This window comes from Cynara cardunculus (genome assembly GCF_001531365.2).
Source record: "Cynara cardunculus var. scolymus isolate 2C chromosome LG 8, CcrdV1, whole genome shotgun sequence".
Classification (NCBI taxonomy): domain Eukaryota; kingdom Viridiplantae; phylum Streptophyta; class Magnoliopsida; order Asterales; family Asteraceae; genus Cynara; species Cynara cardunculus.
The window spans coordinates 22,303,728-22,326,718 of NC_037535.1; the positions used below are offsets into that span (position 1 = coordinate 22,303,728).

At 38.0% G+C, this 22,991-nt stretch overlaps 3 protein-coding genes across 4 annotated transcripts; 1 reads left to right on the forward strand and 2 right to left on the reverse strand.

The window, feature by feature from the left end:
• The first annotated feature begins 311 nt into the window (after positions 1-311).
• Positions 312-2,052, forward strand: LOC112516505 (cysteine protease RD19A-like). The gene is made up of 4 exons (XM_025123578.1): positions 312-755; positions 879-998; positions 1,091-1,337; positions 1,498-2,052. The coding sequence occupies exons 1-4, from the start codon at positions 312-314 to the stop codon at positions 1,767-1,769; spliced, it is 1,083 nt and encodes a 360-aa protein (XP_024979346.1). The 3' UTR covers positions 1,770-2,052.
• LOC112516504 (V-type proton ATPase subunit a3-like) lies at positions 1,943-14,543 on the reverse strand. The gene is made up of 18 exons (XM_025123577.1): positions 14,397-14,543; positions 13,759-13,803; positions 13,097-13,219; positions 12,907-13,014; positions 10,641-10,748; positions 10,384-10,557; positions 9,408-9,545; positions 8,106-8,213; positions 7,877-7,984; positions 7,462-7,610; positions 6,831-6,984; positions 5,082-5,242; positions 4,735-4,941; positions 4,293-4,476; positions 4,120-4,203; positions 3,137-3,327; positions 2,687-2,746; positions 1,943-2,173 (listed from the first exon to the last, which is right to left on the reverse strand). Exons 1-18 carry the CDS (start codon positions 14,541-14,543, stop codon positions 1,963-1,965), a joined length of 2,460 nt encoding a protein of 819 aa, XP_024979345.1. The 3' UTR covers positions 1,943-1,962.
• A 573-nt stretch (positions 14,544-15,116) lies between these two features.
• On the reverse strand, positions 15,117-20,043 carry LOC112517283 (DNA replication licensing factor MCM4). 2 transcript variants are annotated; one of them, XM_025124665.1, is made up of 17 exons: positions 20,013-20,043; positions 19,225-19,884; positions 19,006-19,134; positions 18,723-18,804; positions 18,386-18,518; positions 18,214-18,285; positions 18,007-18,132; positions 17,817-17,930; positions 17,464-17,676; positions 17,274-17,372; positions 17,008-17,168; positions 16,801-16,897; positions 16,539-16,700; positions 16,080-16,239; positions 15,806-15,942; positions 15,664-15,717; positions 15,117-15,367 (listed from the first exon to the last, which is right to left on the reverse strand). In XM_025124665.1, the coding sequence occupies exons 1-17, from the start codon at positions 20,041-20,043 to the stop codon at positions 15,293-15,295; spliced, it is 2,505 nt and encodes an 834-aa protein (XP_024980433.1). In that variant the 3' UTR covers positions 15,117-15,292. The 2 variants fall into 2 exon arrangements, with proteins under 2 accessions (XP_024980433.1, XP_024980432.1); XM_025124664.1 differs by having other exon boundaries at positions 20,007-20,043.
• Between the last annotated feature and the right edge of the window lie 2,948 nt (positions 20,044-22,991).

Below are 22,991 nucleotides of genomic sequence, written 5' to 3' on the forward strand. Positions count from 1 at the left end.
GTCAAACTTAAACTAATTAGAAAACGTTCCTTTTTGTTGGTTTGAATGTAATTGTGAATTTGTGATCATTGAAGATGTTCTTTAACCCGACCCGATAAGCAATTCCTGCAACTCCTTTCCGATCAAAAGCTACCACGTGTCACGTCCCCACTAGCCCCACTTCCAACGTTCCCTTCCAAGCAACCACCATGCTCAATGGCTCATCACGTCGATGGCTACGGCTTCCTACGTTGGATACATACATCTCCATTGCAGCCTATATATACACACACACACACACTACATTCTACTCCACATTTATTGCTTTTCTCATGGATCCTCGATTATATTCTCTCCTCGTCGCCTTCTCTCTCTTGATCGTCGCCATTTCTTTCACCGCCGGAGATGATACCATCATCCGTCAGGTGGTCGGCGATGGAGAGTACCAGTTGAATACCGAGGAGGATCACTTCGGTGACTTTAAGCGCAAGTTTCGGAAGTCCTACGCTTCCCAGGAGGAACATGATTACAGATTGTCGATTTTTAAGACTAACCTGCGCCGTGCTAAGCGTCACCAGAAGCTTGATCCTCCGGCCATCCATGGAGTTACTCAGTTCTCTGACATGACTCCCGAGGAGTTCCGTAAACACCTCGGGTTGAGGTCTCGACTTAAGTTCCCCGCCGACGCCGGCAAGGCTCCGATCCTTCCGACCGATGATCTTCCAGAAGATTTCGATTGGCGAGATCGAGGTGCCGTCACTGGTGTGAAGAATCAGGTGCTTTTCTCGTAAAATTTATTCAATCATGCAAAAATAAACACCAGTCATTGTTTCTTACTCGAAATTGACGCGTTTCGGCAATCAGTTTTGATGCGGTTTTCTTGTGATGATGAAAATTAGGGTTCATGTGGATCATGCTGGTCCTTCAGCACAACCGGAGCATTGGAAGGGGCGAATTTCCTTGCCACAGGGAAGCTCGAGAGCCTTAGCGAGCAGCAACTTGTTGATTGTGATCATGAGGTTTCATGACTTGATCCATTTGATCGAATCATATAAGTTTCCAATTTCTTGTTACTTGTTAGATTGATCAGAATCTCGTTAATTCTCTGCAGTGTGATCCAGAAGAACAAGGATCATGTGACTCTGGGTGCAATGGAGGTCTTATGACCAGTGCTTTCGAGTACACTCTGAAAGCTGGTGGACTTATGAGGGAGAAGGAGTATCCTTACACCGCCACTGACCATGGAAGCTGCAAATTCGACAAAAGCAAGGTGGTAGCATCCGTTAGTAACTTCAGCGTTGTGTCACTTGACGAAGATCAGATTGCTGCTAACCTCGTGAAACATGGTCCTCTTGCTGGTATATATATATATATTACCATCATATCATTTCCCTATCTAAATATATACTCCATCCATCCCAAAATAAATGTTCATAATGAAAAAGACATTTACATGGACACTTATTTCGGGATGGACTAATGGATGAAATTGGGTGTTGATTATTTGTGGATGTGCAGTGGCTATCAATGCAGCTTACATGCAGACGTATATTGGGGGAGTGTCGTGCCCATTTGTGTGCTCAAAGAGGTTAGACCATGGTGTGTTATTGGTGGGGTATGGTGCAGCCGGTTATGCTCCCATAAGAATGAAGGAGAAGCCATACTGGATTATCAAGAACTCTTGGGGAGAGAGTTGGGGAGAAAAGGGATATTACAAGATCTGCAAGGGTCACAACGTCTGTGGCGTTGATTCCATGGTCTCCACAGTCGTTGCAGCCCATCGTCACTAGTGAAGATATACTGCAACTGCAATCATCATCATCATCATCACCATCATATATATATTATTGTTAATTAAATGTATATAAGAATTGTGATTAGATTAGGCAGTGCTAGATATATGCCTGCCTGCAATTAGTTATTGTTTCAAAATTGAAATTATGCGGCATTGTGCTGCTAATTGAGAGTAAAGGTGGGACTTAATTAAGATGATTCATCCTCGTTATTGAGTAATGCAAAAGAGAAGGGACGGAACTTGTATCCATCTCCCTCGTAGAACTTGTTTTGGAACTCCACCCAGTGAAGTCTTAATGCATGTAGGAAAGCACTGAGCGTTTCCATCACTAGTAACACCCCCGCGGTTGCAAAAATGAACACAATGATGCCTACGATGAGGATGATCACATTATTGTACCTGCATATCATAATTAAGCAACAATTTCATTTTACATTGAATAGCAAGAAGCTTATCTTTACCCAAGGGTCAACGGCCCAGTGGTACCCGGGTTACCGGTAGATTCCAATCTCCTTGGAGGTCTAGGGTTCAAGCCTCATCAAAGGTGAGGAGTGTGTGTGAGTTTTGCCCTATAATAAATATATAGTATATACTTTATAAACATAGAAGCTTTCCCTTACCTCAAACACGAATTTTACATATAAACTTACATTTTCATCATGATTTATAAGTTGGGTCTTAACAAAAACAGCCACAAGGTGTGGGTTAGGCATAGGTTTGCATACATTTCACCCTCAGATCTCACTTATGAGTGGGACATATTGAGTGTGTTTGGTTTGGTTTGGTTTTATTCCGAGTTTATATGTTGTAGAGTAGATTACCTAATTATCATTAGGAAGAATTTTCCGGCTTCATGAGGTACATGTAACAACTCTGAATGCAAGTAGTGAGCAATAAATAGAATCGACTTACCCCCATGCAAGTAGAAGAACCTTCTCATAGAACACAGCTGACAACTCCGAATGTGCCAAACTGTTAAACAAGATAACATTGCATTATATCAGTGTCAAGATTCTCACATTGTGGTAGAAAAGATGTATGTCGGTTATTCTTGGGCATATCGTCCCCTGAAATCGAAATGCTTTGTGAATTATGTATAGTGATTTACACAACTACAAACGGAAAAGTCTTGAAATTACGAAACTACTGATAGCCCTAATCTTTACACTCCTAAATCATGGTGCTGAAAACTGAGGTAAGATGTTTGTGACCCGGTTTTCTGTGCTATGAACTTTCAGAAAAACCAAGAAACACTAGGTGAACACAAATGCTTATTGATGTAGGACATTCAACGTTGAAACATACATTATATATTTGGCTAACTTAAAATGGTAAGATAGAGGTTAAATCGTAGTAGCATACCTGAGAGCCCATAAACGGAGGTATGAAGCTGTATTTGATACTGCCCCAAGTACAAATTCTATTGTATGGATGAGTTGATGAACAAATACTTCACTGAACTCGAATTCTTGATCATCAGAATCACGATCTGCCTCTCCGTGCAAGGAGTCATCATTGTCATCGAGGAGTGCATAAGACTCATCTTGGTGCCTCTTGAATGTGACGAAACAATGTGGCATGGCAACATAGAGAATTAGAGATGCATATAAGTTACATGTTTTGTTTTGCAAGCTGAGGGTCTTCTAGGAAACAGTCCCTCTATCCTTTAGGATATAGGCAAGGACTATCATACATCCTACCCTGTTATGCCCAGACCCAAGCCCAAGCCCATTAGTAGGATATAAATAGAGGGTGTGGTGGGAGAGTTGAGGTGTGTAGAAATACCGAGTTTGTCCTTGGGAGAGTCTAGTCTCTCCAATAGCTGGTTACTTGTCTTTTTTATGTTAATCGATGCATCCGGCTACTATCACCTCCACATTGCTTTTATTTTCATTGTTCAGTCTATTTGGTTCATAACAATAAATGTTATGCACTAACCCATGACCAAGCCCATATGTTATGAACCAAATAGACCGAACAATTAAAATAAAAGCAATGCGGAATACACAGTAGCCGGATGCTTCGATTAACAAGGAAAAGATACATAAGTAGATATTCGAAAGGCTAGAATCTCCCAAGGACAAACTCAATATTTTCTGTATACCTAAACTCTCCCACCACACCCCCTATTTATTAACAAATATAATAGACTTAATACCAATACTATCCCTTCTAGAATATATATATATATATATATATATATCCTACTAATGGGCTTGGGCTTTGGTATCTGCGTAACATTAGGATAGAGGCAAAGACTGCTTACATCCTATCCCTAGACTCTACCTCTGTATAGGATATATTGGGTCTTTTTTTGCGGGGAGGGGAAGGGACAAATGGCATACCGTTTTATGTCGTGCTTTCAAAATGTAAGGCTTAGGCAGCAGCATCCATGGGACTGCAATAAGGGAGAGTAGTAGCAGCACAAGCTGGTGATGGAATGATTATATTAGCTTAGCCATATAAAAAATATGAGAAAACATACTCTGGAATTAAAAATTACAGGCAGGGAGCAAACCTGAACTGTCTTTTGGTTTTCAAAAAGCTGGTTTTCACCAAGATCATCTGTGGGACTAAGGAACATGTATATCATTATATGGTATAAATCAGCTTTTGAACCGGTGTACCACTTTGCAACAATAAGGAGGGAAAGGTATCCAAACAGACCATTCAGAAAGATCATTTGCGGAATAAATTGGAACCTGGAATTGCAGGAGAAGTGTCTACTATCAGTAAGCATAAATTCTGGAGATACACGAAAGGATATTCTAGCAATTTAAGGTTCTTTTTCTCTTTTCTTTATATCCTTCTAAGGAGTGAAAGTCCCTTGACATTTCCAAAACAACAGGTTGGCCACTAAAACCCATGGTGGAAGTTACTATAAGGAGCTCAGAAATCTACTTTTCTATCCATGTAGGACAGGTGGTTGCATACTGCACGAAGTTGGCGGACAAACTTACCAGATATTCAAGAAATTCCGAAAATACAGGGCATTGAAGAAGCTCAGCATTATCCCGAGGTTCATTTGTGCTACCCCAAGAAGAATTGACATTTTCATCTTCAAGGAATTAAGGAACGGCAACTCACTGCGAGTCCCATGCCATGAAGGATCCACACCAAATGGGTATGTGTCACGCACCTTTACCAATCCAACGGTGGTAGAGTCACTGAAACAAAGCATGCCAACAGTTTTCTACAAGGTCAAAATTTTATTGAAATCGAAAATGATACGTTCAGAGGGATAATAATCCAACCAAACAAACTGACACAGTGTAAAGAGAGATGATGGAACAGATAAAAAGAATACCTGCAAGAAGCATCACGGCAGGCATATGCTGAAGGACCAAATAATGCAAATGGAACTGAGAAGAACTCGTTATAGATCAAACCTGTGTAGATTGAGAAGATCGACATCAACAATATAACATAGCGACCACCAAAGGCCATCTCCATAATGTCTCCAAGCTTCTGTATTTGATAAAACACATGACTAAATCAAATCTTTGAGAAAGAGAATTAGAGGATCACTTTTTTTATGAATAACAACCATGTTGTAAAAATAAGCTAGATAAGCATGATAAAAAGATAAGTAAGCTGATCCATGTTCCAAGTTTGCTATATTTTGTCCTTTTATGTAAATATGTATAGTTATATGTTTAGTATTCTCTTCTGTATACTCAAGACTTTCACTTCTTCAATCAATACAGTGTGGAAGCATTCTCTATGATCTTCATATCTTCTTTGATCTTCATCTAACTGATTTAGCTAATATGGTATCAGAGCTAAGGTTACAACTCTATTGCTGCTCTCATATTTTAGCTGTAACCATATCGTGCTCTTGCTATCACTGTTTTGCCCCTTACAGCAGTTGACAGTGGAAACTTTCCAGCTAGCGATTGATTCAGTAACGGGTAAAGGACAGTTGTTTTGATGAAATGTCTCCAAGAACATCTTTCACCTATCTACTGTCAAACCGCTCTCTTTCAGGCTTGACCAATATTATTGAACCTACAAACCCACTGCACACCTTCATGGAACCGCCCCCCGGAAAACCCTGTTGAAAATCTTTCTTTTTTGTTCAAACGTGAGGTAACCAACTTAAAACATGACCTTCAACCTTTCGTTCGCATTCTTCCCCTGTGTGATCCTGTCATCTAGCATCCAAGCTCTCCTCCATAGCGGGGACCTCTGGGTAGCATTCCAGGTCGCATCTCCATCCCCCAAGCCTTGTTCTGTGCAACCTCCACCAAATCACTTACAGACTTGCCTTCATCATGTCCGAGCCTTCTACCAGCAGTAACACCACCACAATGGCTGATGGCTCGGAACGTCCTGATAGAAGAACTTCCAAGTTCAAGCCTCATAGTATCAGCAAGTCACTGTTACATACAACAAGCTTGCTCATATTCCACAACAGGTTCCATCTAATTTATCTTGTACTTTAGTCTCGAGCACATTAGGTTCCTTGTGGTATTTTGATTCCGGATCCTGCAATCACATGACACCTTATCGGGATATCTTTGTTACCAAGTCCCATGGTAAGTCTATAAAATTTGTTCTCACTGTTGATAGCGCACACCTTCCTGTCAATTACAGTGGACGCATATTATTATGGGTTTCTAAATTCACAGCTCAGAGCCTCCTACTTATACCCATTTTGAGACAATTGGCACACTCCATCCTACCAATCCGAGTAATACTCGATACCGTCACAGTGTCACTGCAAAAACTCTGCAACTATGTAGTTATACATATTTCCTTTAAGAAATTTGAGAATTGGCCCTCTTTCTCGATACTTCGACTATGCTGCAATAATGAAAGGTTCATGCTTAGAATCTTAACATTAATAAATACAGACAGCCAACAACGAAGTTACTGTCCCTTGTTTTATATGTTCGTTTTCAGTATAAAAGGACATCATGCAACATTAATGGCAGGAGGATAGCTTTAGGTATAAATAAAACCAGCAGAGCATGCTTTTATATACCTTCCTCGTAACAATGTCAATGTCATCAGTACAGGTGAAAAAGATAGTGTGGATAGTATAGTTAGTTACCTGACCAGAGAATTTCTTCTCCTTCGATATAATATATAAAGTTGCCAGCAGCAGGCATATACCATGCCCCCAATCACCAAACATTACCGCAAACAGAAATGGGAACGTGACAACAGTAAATACTCCAGGATTTGCTTCTTGGTACTTGGCAACCCTGTTTGTTACAATAGACAGTCGGGGTGATGCTAGATATATGGAAACATTAAGCAAACAGCAAGTCCAATACTAAGAAAACAGAACTTCCTCAAGGAGGGCCATGACAAGCTTTGTCAGCTGGCGGCAAAACTAGCTATTCCTAAGGAAATGAATACAACTTATGGACCACCAAGAGAGATGACCTGATCGTCTCAAAAGTAGACCTTCAGATCACCAGCAGGTAGGGAGAGTTGTATCAAGTAGAGGGCAAAAGGAGAAGGGGAAGGCTGAGATCTACATGAATGCAAAAAATGACGCTATATCGGAGAGCATGATGGATGCTATTATGTGGGCCTTGATTATTCACATGATTATAATTTTCTCATCGGTTTTTTGCCCACTTAGACTACTTCGTAATAGAAGACTAGTAATTGCTATACAAGGTAAACCAAACCACAATGCTCATATATTTGAGAAGCAATGCCTGTAAGCTCACCCATATGCATCAACAATCGCCTGGAAGGACTCCGTAAATTTATTTGTTCGGAAATAAGTTGGAGGTAACTTCTTAGTGTGCAAAACACGGAATATGGTGCCAACTTGTGAGCTTGAGTCAATTGCTGCCTGCTGCAATGCATTCTGGATCTGCAAAAAAAGGGTCCATAGGGTTTAACTGTACTTTAGAACAAAAAAATTATGAGAAATTAACAAATTTAATCCACTTTGGTCCAATACTGATATAATACTGATCAATTCAAACATAACAAGTTGAAAACAAGGTCCATCACGGAGAGGAACATGCATCCACCTGGTCGTAAACTTACATCTGTAAACCGTAAAAGCGATAGATTTTTCCATTCTTCTACTTCCTTTTCTTTGAATACAAGAAACACTTAGTCAGAGCAACAGACCTTTTTGGTTGCATATTTGGGGCTCCACCCTTCAGCCACAAGACACTTCTTGGTCACATCAATGCTGAGCATGTTTAAAATGTGATAAATGGATTTCTCCTTGTGCACCTTGCAAAAGTAACAGAAAAGAATTTAAAGTGTTAAGAAAGCATGTTTAACAATGAAGTCAACAAAGCAGCCTAGTTGATCAACCACATGCAAATTTCGACGGGAAGATTTGACACAATACCACTTGATTCCACTGTTCATATTGTTCTCCTATTCTTCGTAACAAAGTGCCACGGTGCTGAAGTCCAGCCTCTATTGTCATCTTTAGCTCAGATAGCCTTCCAGATACCTGGGAAGAAACAGTTTCAATTATCAGAATCCTCACTGAGGTCTAAACACATTAGAACCAAGCTCAAGCACATCAATCAAATCATTCAAGAAAACAAGGTCTAGATATCACGGTAAGTGGATATTCCAGACACTTATGTAGAGTGACTGGCAGTGAATAATCATCTAGCCAAATAGAGACGTTAATTAGTAATGAACGTCAAACCATACTGATTTGCAAGTTCCTCTGGAATCAAGCAAAGCACTTGTTTCAATTCTAAGGTTGCAAGCTATTGACTATCAGGCCTAGATGACTCATTGGACTTCAATATGGATCCTGATGCTTCATGTAAGAACCTAAATCTGTTTTAGTTATAACTGATAGGAAAACCTTCATTGTATTGATGATACACTTGAAGACGATAAATATCCATGATTAAATGTGGTTGGGAATATATATATATATATATATATATATATATATATATATATATATATGGTGTAGGGTAGAGGCAAAACAAAAAACTTTTCCATAATTAAATTAATACAAGGCAAGAAATATTCAACAAAAGTCGAATGGCCCCAGATAGTTCCGATCAGGACTTTCTTATAGTTCCCCTACCCCATACATGCATGTGTGAAGGGGGTGAGTATATGGCATGTTTATTATGTTGCTAGGCTTTTGAAAATCATACAATGCAACTTATGTTTCTCAGATCTTCAAATTTATAGAAGTTGATGTATTTTATCCATTGCAGTAATAATTGGATATAAAATTCAGCTTGGCCAAAAATAGGCCTAGCAGATTTAAAGGGCAGACCAGAGAAGACTAGCTGATACTTCTGACATGCTGAATGCAATAGATTTCATACGGTTCAGGTGCCATAATTGTGGCATCTAGTGCTTATGAAAAACGTGGAATCCTATCAATCTTATTTCTAAAAGCTGAATGAGAAGTGTCATGAAATAATATCCGTAGAAAAGGCAGGAATAATTCCAAGAAAACATTTCCCCACCCCCAAATGGTGTGGAAATGAATGATAGCCAACCCCTGATGAGAACCAAATATCCTACAATAATGAAGAAATGGTAATAATACACACCTGGGAAATTTAATGCAAGTACATAGCAGCCGAGCTATTATGATAACAGTAGAAGCAGGTCATCAACATTCCCATATGTTTGATAATCAAGCACTAAAGCGGTTGTTGTGTACCTCAGTTATCATTTGTGTTTGTTTTCCCATGTCCTCTGTAAAAGGGTAGCGGTTTACTGCAAAAGCTTCACTTATTTTAACAATCTTGCTCTTCAATCTTTCTCCAGAAAAGAAAACAACAAAAATGTTTTTCTGAACCTGTATGGCGATAGTCACAAGTTAATAACTGTTGCACAGTATGAACCTTTTACCACATTTCTCTACGCAATCAACACAGATGATGAATTAATATACTGGCATGATGCTTATTTAAGAATATACCAACTTCTAGGATAAGTTGACAAGAGAACTAGAGATGCTACAAATGAGTCAAAATTTAGTAATCACCCCCCTATTTAACTAAGACGAGAAAAGTTCCTTCTCTATGCTATGTTGTGCACACCATTGCTAATTAGCAGGCCATGGTACATGCAAAATATGTAAAAGATCACATTAGTGGAAATCTAATATTAGATCCCAAACATTTATGCTTTCACAAATCTAGAAATTTATTATATTTCACCTAACCACCACTGCCAACAATAAAAGAACAAGATTAAATGTGAATCCACACTTAGTTCGTTTTCCTTTTCTTTTTGAACAAGCATGTGATAAGGACCACATGAAGAATCATACTGCCAGGGTGCAGGTAAAAGTAAGACAAAGGGGGCCATAAAGCTGCACCCATGCATCAAGAAGAACAAGAGAAAAGGTCCAAAGAAGGCTTCTAGTCATTACCATCCATAAGTTTAGACAGTGATTATATACTATAACTTGCAATAATGTGGACACAACTTCTACCAGAGCGATAGAGAAATATTATCAAATTCTATTCTGTTCATGTAAACAATGAACTGAGAATCAGATAGAATATATAAAAGAGGAGATGTAGGATAAAATAGATTTCTAGAATCCACATAATGAGGCAGTCTCCAAGATTAATTTCCAAAACGCTCAAGAGCCTGAACAAATAATGTGAAACTAATGTACTGTTAACCTTTTGCCCTGAAGTTGGATCAACAACAGCTTCTTCCAGAGCAACCTGCCTCAAAAGGACGTTACCCCTTGTAGCACGAAATATAATTCTTTCAAACGCCATAGCTTTTTCTTTAGGCACAAGACCGGTGACAAACCCCAATCTAACTTGTTTGCTTAGGTCATGACTTGATTCCTACAAATACACATCATAAGTTACATAAGAAATGTAGAAGCTACATAAAGAATGAAGATAAATATGGATGTCACATTATATACATGATCCTTTAATAGAGGAGTTGCCAAAGATTCAGCAGGCAGATCTGGTGAAATCTCTTTTTGCCGAGCTGAAGCACTGATTTGTGCATCTTTGAAAAACTCTCCAGCCTGGAAAACAATTCGAACATCGAAGTCAGGTAACGCAAGCTACTTATCATAGGAAGGATAACAGTTAAAAGGATAACCAACCACTGGAGGAAGAAATAACACAAAATATTACATATTTTGGGCTAAGAAATCAAACCTCTGTTCCAACAGAAAAGGAGGGAACACACACACACACACACACCCAGAGGGAGAGAGTCCTATAGTTAAGATGTCCATACTTTATAACTGCATCTCCGATATTACCACCCAGTAACGGTTGAAAAGTGCAGCAGTTCTGCATGACGAAGATGCTTATGGTGCAAAGTGAAAACAACGCATCATGCTTACATTCGTAAATGGTTCCTGAGTAGTTTGCAACATCAAACTTTCCACCTACTAGCTTATGTTTGGTAGCTCTAGCAGAATATGAGAAATGGGTGAAGGCCCTCATGAATTTTCTCCTGTTCTCTATTTACATTACTTGCCTCATTTAGGTCGGTAAATATGGCCTTCTGCTAACCATCAAGGATACCAAGTTAGAACAGCATATGACTTCGACAATCATAACTTAAGAGGACTCTAAAAGATATGGTTCCAAAAACCAAATACTATCGCTTACTGGGTTCAGTACTAATTCCTTTTCCTGAATTTTGTACTTCTGTTCTTTTGATAAGACGTTTATATTTCCTCTCAGCCAGTGCAAGAAATATGAGTCTTACCCCCTTATTCGTTGTTCCTTTTTCATATGTCTACCCTTTTTCTTCTTTCCTTTCCAGAATCGTCTTTGTTTGTGTGCAGTTTCGATGAGCAGATCCCAAGCACTAGTTTCCACACTTTTACCTATTTCCTAAGTGATATCTTCACCAAAAAGATGTATTGCTGCCGTTATACCAGAACTTACCATCAAATACTCTCAGAAAATTCCCCCAAGACATTATGTGTAACAGTGTAAGTAGGAGCCTAGGAGGGAAGGGAGAGGTTGTTGGTTTCAAATATACATACGCTTACCATCCACATGAACACATACATATAGGGTATTTTTCATATATTCTTTGAAGCTAATTACAATGATTTATAGATACAAAGAGGAGCTATTCTAGGTTTTACAATCTAAGGCAACTATTACGGAGAATTATTGAGGGTATGAATTTGTAAAAAGAAAATCTTTCTTTAATTTATAATTAACAGTTCATCACGCCAACACCCCCTTTCAAGTTGAGCATTAGAGATATATCCCAGTTCATCACGCCAACACCCCCTTTGGCCATTACATTGTCGGTGTGCCATCGCCTGGACAAGAAATTTATTCAAGACAGCTGAGAGAGGTCCCCAAACTATATCCCAGTTTGTCTTTGGTTGTTAAATACATCTCAACCACTTGGAACCAAAGGGCATAATTCCAATTTAATACCTATTGATGCCCACATCATTTGTCGATGTTGCAAATGCTTTATTCAAAGCATCTGGCATTTTTTGTTGTAAGGTCTATGAGGGTAGAAGGTGATGAAGGTCTTTTGGAACCATCATCATCAGCCATGGTAGTGGTGGTGTGAAGGATTTCATTGGAAGGCTGCATATATCAATGAGCAGGATGTCAAATTGTAGGGTTATTTTCATATATTCTTTGAAGCTAATTGCAACTATTTATATATACAAAAGGGAGCTAGTCTAGGTTATACAATCTAAGGCAACTATTATGGAAAACTATTAAGGAATGAATTTATAAGAAAAATATTTCCCTAATTTGTAATTAACAGCTCATGCCAAAGTTGCCTACATGAAGCCCTCCCAGAGGAGGTTATTAAACAAACTATGCTATGTTATTTTTAGAAAGAAGAGTAAAAAGAGCATGATATTACGTCGCCCATAGATATTCGTAGGCCATTCATTTAAACACTAACTGATAAGCAGAGTTCTTTAAGGCTTCATTATCTTCTTAGTTCTCAAATTAAGTAGTTCCATATCCCCACAAAACATGAAAATTGACAAGCCCACTTATTCAGACTCTTCTGTTTGACAGCTAAAAGATATTGATTGTGTTTATGGGGATATGGTTTCTAATGTGAAAACATAAATTTCTTACTTTGAAAGCCCCCTTTATGTAATATCATTTTGTGTGCCAACAATCTAGCATCATAAGCAACCAATGCGACAACCGTAAACAACAAAGATAGCATACCTTTTGTAGAACAAGCTTATATTCTGTAAGCTCGCTATAGCCATGCTGCAATTTTTCATTATTTGCATTTACTTCAATCAGCTCCGCTTCAAGTTCTCCAAGTTTCGCCTAAAACAGTAACCACCATAAAGAAGGCTTAATTTCCTAGACAATGGAAGATACATGCATGCACATACAATCTTATATTAACCTCCAGGTCTTCCAGATGCATATCAGCTCGTGCAACAGATTTTGATGAACGTGTGATACCCGCCTTTGACATTTGATCATTGAAGAACCGCAGCTTCCGTGTCATTTCTCCACATCGTTTGATCTTCAGAACAGAAGCAAATTCAAGCAGTCTCACTAAATAAACTTCAACCAGCAATGGAAGCACAAAATATATCCTTAGGAGCCATAGAAAGATACATCAAGAAAACCATGTTCACACCGATCCAAAGCATAGACAACAATCCCACCTAAAGATCTCTGCTTCATGAAAAGTGTGGGTGTACTTCAATTCTAACTGTTAGCACAATCTTGATGTTACACGTAGTTGAACGGTCATGTCTTTTCAAGAGCCACCATATACGTTCTATATAAATCTCAACCCGATAAAGTAAGCACAAAAACTCCGTTTAATATATTTGTAGTAATCTTTTAAATAACCAAAACAATTACAGCAGTATATTGTCTGAAATGCGCCACACTGGTAAGAATTTCTCTTGTTCTCACAACTTAAGTAAATCCATATCCGTTTTAAAGCTTAGAATGCAAATATCAACTTTCCAAAACCAATGTATCTCTGGATTTGGTGAACATGGAGTAACAATAACATGTTTCATGAAACTTGAAGCAGGAGCAAAATTTCACCTGGCTAGCATATGTTCGCTGGAAAGGACTTTTTTCTGCATTCAGCTGTAGATAACAATAAATTTAACATCAAAAGACAGAATAACAGAAAGTATTATCCCTGTAAAAAAATCTGAACACATAAGCATAATTTTCACTTGACCAATCAGGAAAACGTATAAGAACACACCAAAATATTTTTTTAGCAAAAGTATAAATGTCATAACATTCTACATTTCCCCCTTTTTCTTATTTCGTTTGCCATCTCTAAGTTTAAACTTATTACCAATTTACATGCTAAGCAAAGGCCTTTTACTCACACATGGAGGTTAACAACTAAAGGGGAAGTGTGCAATAACCAACATAAAATCCATCACATGATAAGGAGAATGGTAATCACATAAATTGATATTATCATAACCACATTGTTCACAATAAACTAAGAATGAGATCTGAATTGCTAAAAACCAATTGAAAGAAAACCTGGTTTTACTCAATTCACTTAATCTGAAAAGTCATCAAAGAAGCAAAACCTTAGTTTGAGCAAATCGACTTGAGAATTACAACCAAAATAGGGTAGGATCATAATAATAGATTGCAATAATGATACAACAATTAAATTTGTTGTAGCAAGTGAGAGAGAAAAGACGAATACAGACATCTTTGAATTGAATGAGGCCAATATCTCCGAGGTAGGAAACGGTCAAGTGAGCGGATTCAATAGGAACGATGAGTTGTACCAAGTGCATGGCCTCTGAACGGAAGAGATCCATAGGCGGAATACATCCACCGCCATGCTTCGCCATCTTTTGCCGCATTCTTTGCCGACGTCGTAAAACTTCGAGATTGATGGGGTCTTTGTAGGTGTCTGAAAGTGTCGACATCATTCACAACATTGCAATTGATTTGGTTGTGCTTCTCTTCTCATATTTGAATTCTAGTTACCCAACATGGTTCACAAATTTTATTTTTATTTTTTTAATTTTCTTTTTCCAGATTTTATGTCCAAAATAACTGTCGAAAAAGCCGCTCAGAGTTCAAGCCAAAAAAAAACGAGTTAATTAATCACGAGTTGTAACACGAGTATCGTAGGCGAACTCGTGAAACGGGTATCGAGCACAAGTTCAAACATCAACAACATAATTGAGCTCAAGTTCAAGCTTGATATTATTTTTTCTTGTCGAGCTTTGACCCCTGCCATAAGACCATCCAGCAATCCGAGGTTCCAATAAGCTTATATAAATGTTCATTTTACACCTTCTAGCTCGTGTTATAGCTTAATTAATAAGTTGGCATTCTCTTGTGAATCCAATTACATAAAACGAACCAATAAGCTCGCTGAAATCGCCACCTACATGCATTATATACAAGGTTTAAATTTGATATTTGGAGAAAATAAATATAAATTCAACAGATGAGGGTTTACTATTCATATAGATTCACTAATATCACACAACATAATGTTGCTCCATTCAACATACAACTCAAAAGTCACGTAAACGTTAATCGAACAAATTGAGTAGTTAATCTTTCGGTTCTGTAAACCATCCCAAGTTCATACTCTTTTTACGCTGTCACCGTGAACGACTACAAATCCCTCGCTTGCAAGACTACTTAGCGCGTTTCGTAGCTGACACATGAACAAAAAACCAATCCGTTAATACACAAATCACCGGAGCATTATTCATTCATTATATCTTTTATATCTTTATTTTCCATATAACATAACCCCTTTTCTTTTCGTAAAAACGAGTGAAGGTATGCTCAGGTTTATCGTGAGAACTGTAAATATACATTTATACCGTGTAAAGGTTACAACATTCACACAATATAATGTAACCTTCATCGTGAAAATGAAAATTTCTCTCATGATCATGACTCTAATATAAGATGCTACGATGATGTTATCATGAGCGGAGAACTTACATCGTTAAGGTGGAGTTCCGCATTATTGCTTCGTTGCTTCAATTCTTCCAACAACTGCACAATATTACACTTCTCGTAAGGCTCATGTCATAATACTTATGGCCATGAATGAGTTTCTTAAACCTAAAAACAAACAGTGTACCTCTAGTATACGAGTAGATGGACCTCCTAGTTGCAATTTTTCCATAATAACGTTTCGAGCCAACCCAACCAAATTCTCCCTCCTCATTCTTTCGCTTGCAGACACGCCAGTCGTTATAAGGTCCATGTCAATTGTTCCTGTTGACAAAATGGTAGAACAGGAATCTAATTATCAACCAACAGTGTTATTTTACAGCAAGATAAAGAATCAGGTGGACTAGAGATATGAAATAATTGATGGCATATTTATCTTTTTCAACTAAATTGATGTTTACCAGTGGCATGATCGGTTGCAGACTGCTGTAGTGCAACTTCAAGAAGCCGAAAAGCCTCAATGACATCTTTCTTCTCCACCCACTCTGAGAAGCGGATCCGAGCCAGAGCCTCACTGAGGCGTATCAGACTTTCAATTTGTCTAGGAGTAGCCGTTATCACCTGAAGATCGAATAAAAAAAGTTGCAGAACATACTCGGGATTATTTCTCATAAAAAATATCTAAACAGTTGAAGATAATGCTTTTCGGGGCTGTTTGGTTGGTTTTAAAATAAATTAATCTGTCTGTACAGATTGGGAAGGTTTTTGTTTGGGAGAGTTTCTTCATAGGTGGAATGAGCCACTTTCTATATCGTTAAACCATTACTAAACAGTCATATGTATAACTGACTGAATAAGCTGAATCCCATTGAGCTCATTAAGCTGCTAACAAACAGACCCTTGGTCTAAAAAGTACCAACCTTTTTACTACTTCCTGGGAAATTTCCTCTTCTTCTCATTTCGACATAACCACGTGTCAACTCTTCAGCAGCTTCATCAGACAACTGTGGGTGTATGTTCTTTCTGGCATAGCTCAAATAAGCAGTCAAAGTTGGAAGGTCTATCACATTCTGCTCCGAATTCTACAAGCAAAAATCAAAAAAGGTTAGGACTATGGCATTCAGCAGGTCAAGTAAGATATTTACTTCAAATATTTCACCAAAACAATTAAAAAAATCCAACCTCGGGATTTTCAAAATGTAATGCAACAATATGCTTGGCAAGCCGCCTATCTGTCTGCTCATCAGCTTTGTCGAGAATCAAGTAAATCAAATCAAATCTGAGAAAACATGAGTTGGTCAGAAAGTAATCCTGAAAGAATTGTATACTTGAAGGATCTTTGTATGTAATTATTTCATATGACAGTAGAAGTGAAAACTATGTTTTAACCTGGAGAGCAATGTTGGGGGAAGATGTATATTGTCAATCACAGACAAGCGAGGATTATAACGCGAGCCACTTGGATTTGCACAGGCCAAGACTGAAGTCCTTGCATTAAGAGAAGCAATAATCCCTGCTTTTGCGATCGACACAGTTTGTTGTTCCATCACCTATGAGGATCAAATGACAGCATACACAACCGTTTCAAAACTAAAAGAATCAAATTTGATTGCAGTACAAGAATAAGAAAAGAATATATGAAATGTATATCGCACCTCATGTAACATGCTCCTTGCATTTTCAGACATTTTATCAAATTCATCAATACAACAGATGCCTCTGTCACTAAGAACCAACGCCCCACTTTCCAAAACCTGATGATCAGTTGTACAGTATAAGTCTCAAAGCACCATGCTTTCTATCAGCAAAATGAACCAATAACTTCAAGAACAAGTTCACACGTACCGTTTCACCAGTTTCAGGATCTTTGGCCACATAAGCAGTCAATCCAACGGCTGAGCTCCCTCTTCCACTGGTGTAGATACCACGAGGTGCTAGCTTGTGTATGTACTGAAGAAGCTGGGATTTGCTGGTACCAGGATCACCAACTAGAAGAATATTGATATCTCCCCTGAAGCTAGCCCCAGATTGCAACGTCAAAGCACTGCCACCAAAAAGCTGCATTGGCAGAAAATTTCAACTCGGATGCTTGAATAAGACAGATGTCAAACAAGGAATATGCTGATGCATTTCCATTATGCACATTTGATTGATTACAAATAATAATTGACTTCTTTGCAGTAGATTACTGAAAGTACCTGGCAAAGGAGTCCTTTCTTCACATCATCCAACTCCCATATGTTTGGTGCCAAAGACCTTGTAAGCATCTCATAAATATCAGGCTGTTTTGATAACTCTTTCAATTTCTCCACCTATGGTTGCAGAAAGATATATGAGTACTGTGTAAATCATGAAGCAGTGCAAACTAACAATGGTTGAAATTGTTGCCTGTTCTTCGTAGTTCAGAGGGGTTCCTTCATCATTTTGAGTAGTGCTTTGTTCGGTTTCCATTGGATCTTCTGCGTTCATTCTTGACTTATCTGTCTTCTTTAGATGAAGACAATCAATGTATGTCTGAAACCAAAAAGGAGTTGTCAACTAATATCATTTACAATAACTTTACGTGGAACGATGAAACATGGCATGAACGTCTACCTTGAATACAGATTTCATAGTTCTTTGGGTTTGGCCAACTCTCACACTCATAGCCCTATATATCCCAGTAACCTTTTCAACAAGAACAATCTTTTAGAACAACCAAGCACAGTGAATAAGATCCATCTTGATCTAACTTGGGTACTTTTTTCAAGTTCATGTTGAAGCTTACCTCAACCCTGTCACCAGGTTTTCCAGCATCGACCAATTTGTCATGCATCAGCAAGCTCACCGTATGAGGTGTACCCCCTTCAGGGATCTCATCAGGCGTCTCCTGGACTCTTACAATTTGTTTATCGGCAAATCTGTTCCATAGTACCACGAATAAGGCAAGTATAGCAACACATATATATATGTAAAAACAGATACTTCTATTAGTGAATGATGTTGTTTGATACATAGACAATAAGACTTTTAGGATAAGTACACTATATGCTTCAGACAAAAAGCTTAAAGTGTAGTAATTTTATATCAATGAGGTCAGATATGATCGAGTTGGATGGATATACCTGCATCTATTGTGAACCAATGTCATTGAGTTCTTTGTCTTGCACTCTTCCTTCATACACATGGTAGGTTCACTGATTCTTCCTGTTAACACCGTATGACCAATTTAATTCATATAAAAGAGATTGATTAGATAATCTTTATGATCTTAATAACATACTACATCTGCTCCAAAAAACAAGATACCATTTCCCCACAACCGAATAAACTCGTTCCATTTGTTATATAATGTGAGAATATGCGGAACCTATTAGATTACTCTGGTATTAGAGTCGGGAAACTAACCTCTGTCTACAACAATGGGATCAGAGAAGTGCCCACACACTAGACATCTGAACACTGCTTCCCTGATCTCGGGAATAATCGAACTGCATCTAATAACCATTCCTTTCAATGACACCATCTTCTCAATATCTGATAATGCACAAAATTTACAAATTAGATAAGCAAAAGTGATCATATCCACCTTCAAGTACTAAAGCTTTTTTATCAGATAAAACTAACCAGATGGGTTCAGATTTCTCATGGAAGTTGATGTCTTCAGATTAAAAATCCGAGCTTGTATGTGCTTTTCAAATAATGGGTTGATTCTACTAACCAAATCCATCAGCACAATATCAAATATGGCAAGAACTTCCAAAGGATACCTCACCATCTTCGTATACAAATCGTTATCATAGTCAAAAACATCATTAGCATCCACTTCCAAAGACTCCCCTTCGATTTCGATTACATGGTGGATAGATTTCATGTATTTTCCCTCATCGTGCGAAGGGTGTTCCCGGAAATGCCTCAAAAACCTCAAGATTGCAGCGTTCACATCCTGCACACTGATACTGGTTCCCCAAACGAACATTGGCGGCGCCTCATCGGCTTCATCAGGATCTCCACCTTCGGATGACGGGGGTGCATCGTCAGTTGAAGATGGAGTCGCGGTTACGGAGGGAGCTCTCCTTCTACCACCACCTCGGCCTGATGGAGCCGTGGAACTAGGGGTTGGGGTAGCGTCAGGTGTGGCGGCGAAGCGGGAATGTGACGGTGGTGGTGGAGTCTCGTATGCCGCAGAACGCCGGCCGCGCTTTCGACGGCTGCTGGGAGCATTGTTCGGAGACGAAAATGTGTTTCCGATTGGGCTTGAGATCCCATCATCAGGTGATGAAGGTCCTGTAAATTTCCATCGAATTAACTCAATTGAAACAACAAAATCCAATGTAAAATCCCTAATTTCTACAAAAGACAAATTGAAAACCAAAACATCAAAATTAAGTAAATAGATAGAGAGTTACCACCGCGGTTGTTCGCCGGAGTAGAGTCAGAAGCCATGCCTGAAGTCTAAGGGAGGTAGATTGAGATACGACTAGGGTCTATGGGCAATGTGTAAAGCCATTGGAGAGTAACTGTGTATCTTGGAACTTTTGGCGGGAAAGAGCTGTTGCTTTGGCGCCAACAAGTTAATTTGGGCTTAATGCTGGGCTTTCGGGCCGATCCGTGGGCTGTAAACCGAGTCCAAAACTCTGTTTATCTTAAAATGTTTATTTAGATTTATGGATTGTTTGTTTACCTCTTAATGGTTCCATTAAGAGCCAGATTCTGAATCGTTAAGATGTAATTATTGTTTGCCAAAAAAAAAGTATGGCTCTTAATGGTTCTAAAACCTTCTGAATGATTTTGTATCTTATGTATCCATTAACCATTCAGCACTCTAATTTCATTCTGAATAATTACCAAACAATTATATTTCATTTTTTACTATATTATAAGAGTCTCTTAATCATTCTGACCATTTAATCATTCTGCATCAAACCATTCAGCAACTGTCAAACAACCCCTTAGACATTGAATTCATCTGGTTTGTTAGAGCATCTTCAACAGTTTGGATTTTGAGAATTTCATTTCAGTCGATTTTTTGTAAAACCTTCTTTGGATGGAACAAAGAAATTACTTTTTATTATTCCTATTAATGAGAGATCGTGAATAGGCATGGCAACGGGCAGGAATGAGGCGGGTTTTGTAATCCCCGACCCCTGTTTTAGTAACAACTCCCGACAAGTACAGGGATTAACATCCCGACCCTGGTCAAACCCATGAATAATATCCGTTAGTTTAAGTCTACTAGGGATCCCCAATCCCAAGCCGGATCGGGCCAGGAACTGGAACCGGGACGGGCCCATTTTCCCATAAAACTCTATGTGAGACTCTGAGTTAGACATTGAATTCATCTGGTTTGTTAGAGCATCTTCAACAGTTTGGATTTTGAGAATTTCATTTCAGTCGATTTTTTGTAAAACCTTCTTTGGATGGAACAAAGAAATTACTTTTTATTATTCCTATTAATGAGAGATCGTGAATAGGCATGGCAACGGGCAGGAATGAGGCGGGTTTTGTAATCCCCGACCCCTGTTTTAGTAACAACTCCCGACAAGTACAGGGATTAACATCCCGACCCTGGTCAAACCCATGAATAATATCCGTTAGTTTAAGTCTACTAGGGATCCCCAATCCCAAGCCGGATCGGGCCAGGAACTGGAACCGGGACGGGCCCATTTTCCCATAAAACTCTATGTGAGACTCTGAGTTAGTTTGGTTTAATTATATGATTATTGAGTAATTTATGCTCACCATCAAAATTATCCCTGAACAAACCATATATGTAAATTTATATATTAGTTTAAGCTTACTGAAATCACCAAATTACGTATGCATAATTAAACTGACGATGATCTTCACGGCATTTGTAAGGAGTCGTTTACTAAACGTTTATCCAGTAAGCGTTTATCGCCTCATTTACTTTACCGCATGAATATGGTAAGAGTGAAAAGCTTCTCCCGTAAGAGCGATAATAAAGATGGAGAATCTTACCCGATAAGTAATGGTGACAATTCTTACCCGGTAAGCGCTTACTAGGTTAAATCGTTGCATACGATACCATTTCGATGGATTACAATCTTACTCGGTAAAGTAAATTATAGTGTTGATTCTCACGGTAATCGCTTAACCGATAAGCAACTGGGTAAACGACCAATAAGTCACTGTTTTGAAATTTACACCATACCTATCTGTACCAACTGAAACTATAATAGATTCATGCATCGTGAGAACGACTGAATGTATGTGAAAGCAGGTAAAGATGGTAAAAATCCGATATCGCTCACAACCATAATCCCTAAGTTTTATTTATTTACAAAAAAGCCATTGTGGTTTTATGAGCTATCAAATAGAAAAGGGGGATTAGCATGTGGTTTGGTTTATATGGCATTTTTAAGTAGCACAAAAGTTGCTTATGGAGATGCCCACCCAACCTCTCTACTTATGATAGAGGCACAAGTGGACAAAAGGGGTGGAAATCATTGTCAATATTCCCATTCTCTTTGCAAAAATAAAAATATGGCATCAATTTTATAATAGATATTAAAAACAGATGAATTTAGGGGTTATTTGACAGTAGTTGGATGGTTTGCAGTGATAAAAATGATTAAAAAGCTCTCATGATATAGTTTAAAGTGGAATATAATTGTTTGCTAATTGTTTACAATGAAATTAGGGCGCTGAATGGTTAAGGGATGCCTATGATACAAAATTATTTTAAAAGGGTTTTGGGACCATTAAGAAGCAGACTGTTTTTTACCAAACAAGATTTATCTCTTAAAGATTCAAAAGTTGTTTCTTAATAGAATTATTAAGAGATAAACAAACAACCTCTTAAAATGAAATGACATAGAACATAATTACAATTTGTATTTGTTGATGAAAACCCCTAAACAATATTAAATTAGACCCCAATGTTTTGTGGACGCTCTTAAAATTAGATTTGTATTCAATAAAATCAAGGGCAAATTGCATGAAAAAATAACGTATTTTAATTTGATTCCTATTTTGGGTAACATACTTTGAAAACTTCCATTTTAGTACCTACGATGTAAGGTTTTAAACATTTAAGTACACGGGTAACCGGTTGAAGACTAAATTTAGATTAGAAAAGTCCATGTTACTAATCACGTCAGCAAATAATATTGAGTTGGATATCAGATCACTCGCAGCGAGATACATCATGATTTTAATATTTCATTTTCTTCTTTATCTCAGTCGATATTATAATATGGCTTTATGTAATTTTGAGAAAGCGATAATGTTTTTATTTTTGAATAAAATATATGTTTGAAGATATCATAAAATTTTGACAAAAATATATCGATATTAGTATCAAATTAACTATTTGAAATTCCTCATTTTTTTGTGTAAATTTTTAATTCAATTTTTTTATAATTTAATTT

Coding starts and splice junctions, on each gene's coding strand:
- LOC112516505 (XM_025123578.1), top strand. CDS start 312: ATGGATCCTCGATTATATTCTCTCCTCGTCGCCTTCTCTCTCTTGATC. Junction 999..1,090: donor TTGTTGATTGTGATCATGAG/GTTTCATGACTT, acceptor AATTCTCTGCAG/TGTGATCCAGAAGAACAAGG. Junction 1,338..1,497: donor GAAACATGGTCCTCTTGCTG/GTATATATATAT, acceptor GTGGATGTGCAG/TGGCTATCAATGCAGCTTAC.
- LOC112516504 (XM_025123577.1), bottom strand. CDS start 14,543: ATGGCGAAGCATGGCGGTGGATGTATTCCGCCTATGGATCTCTTCCGT. Junction 13,015..13,096: donor TGCATCTGGAAGACCTGGAG/GTTAATATAAGA, acceptor TTACTGTTTTAG/GCGAAACTTGGAGAACTTGA. Junction 4,204..4,292: donor AAAACCAAAAGACAGTTCAG/GTTTGCTCCCTG, acceptor TTCCATCACCAG/CTTGTGCTGCTACTACTCTC.
- LOC112517283 (XM_025124664.1), bottom strand. CDS start 20,043: ATGGCTTCTGACTCTACTCCGGCGAACAACCGCGGTG. Junction 17,931..18,006: donor CTCTGAACTACGAAGAACAG/GCAACAATTTCA, acceptor CTGCAACCATAG/GTGGAGAAATTGAAAGAGTT. Junction 15,943..16,079: donor TGCAACCGATCATGCCACTG/GTAAACATCAAT, acceptor TTTTGTCAACAG/GAACAATTGACATGGACCTT.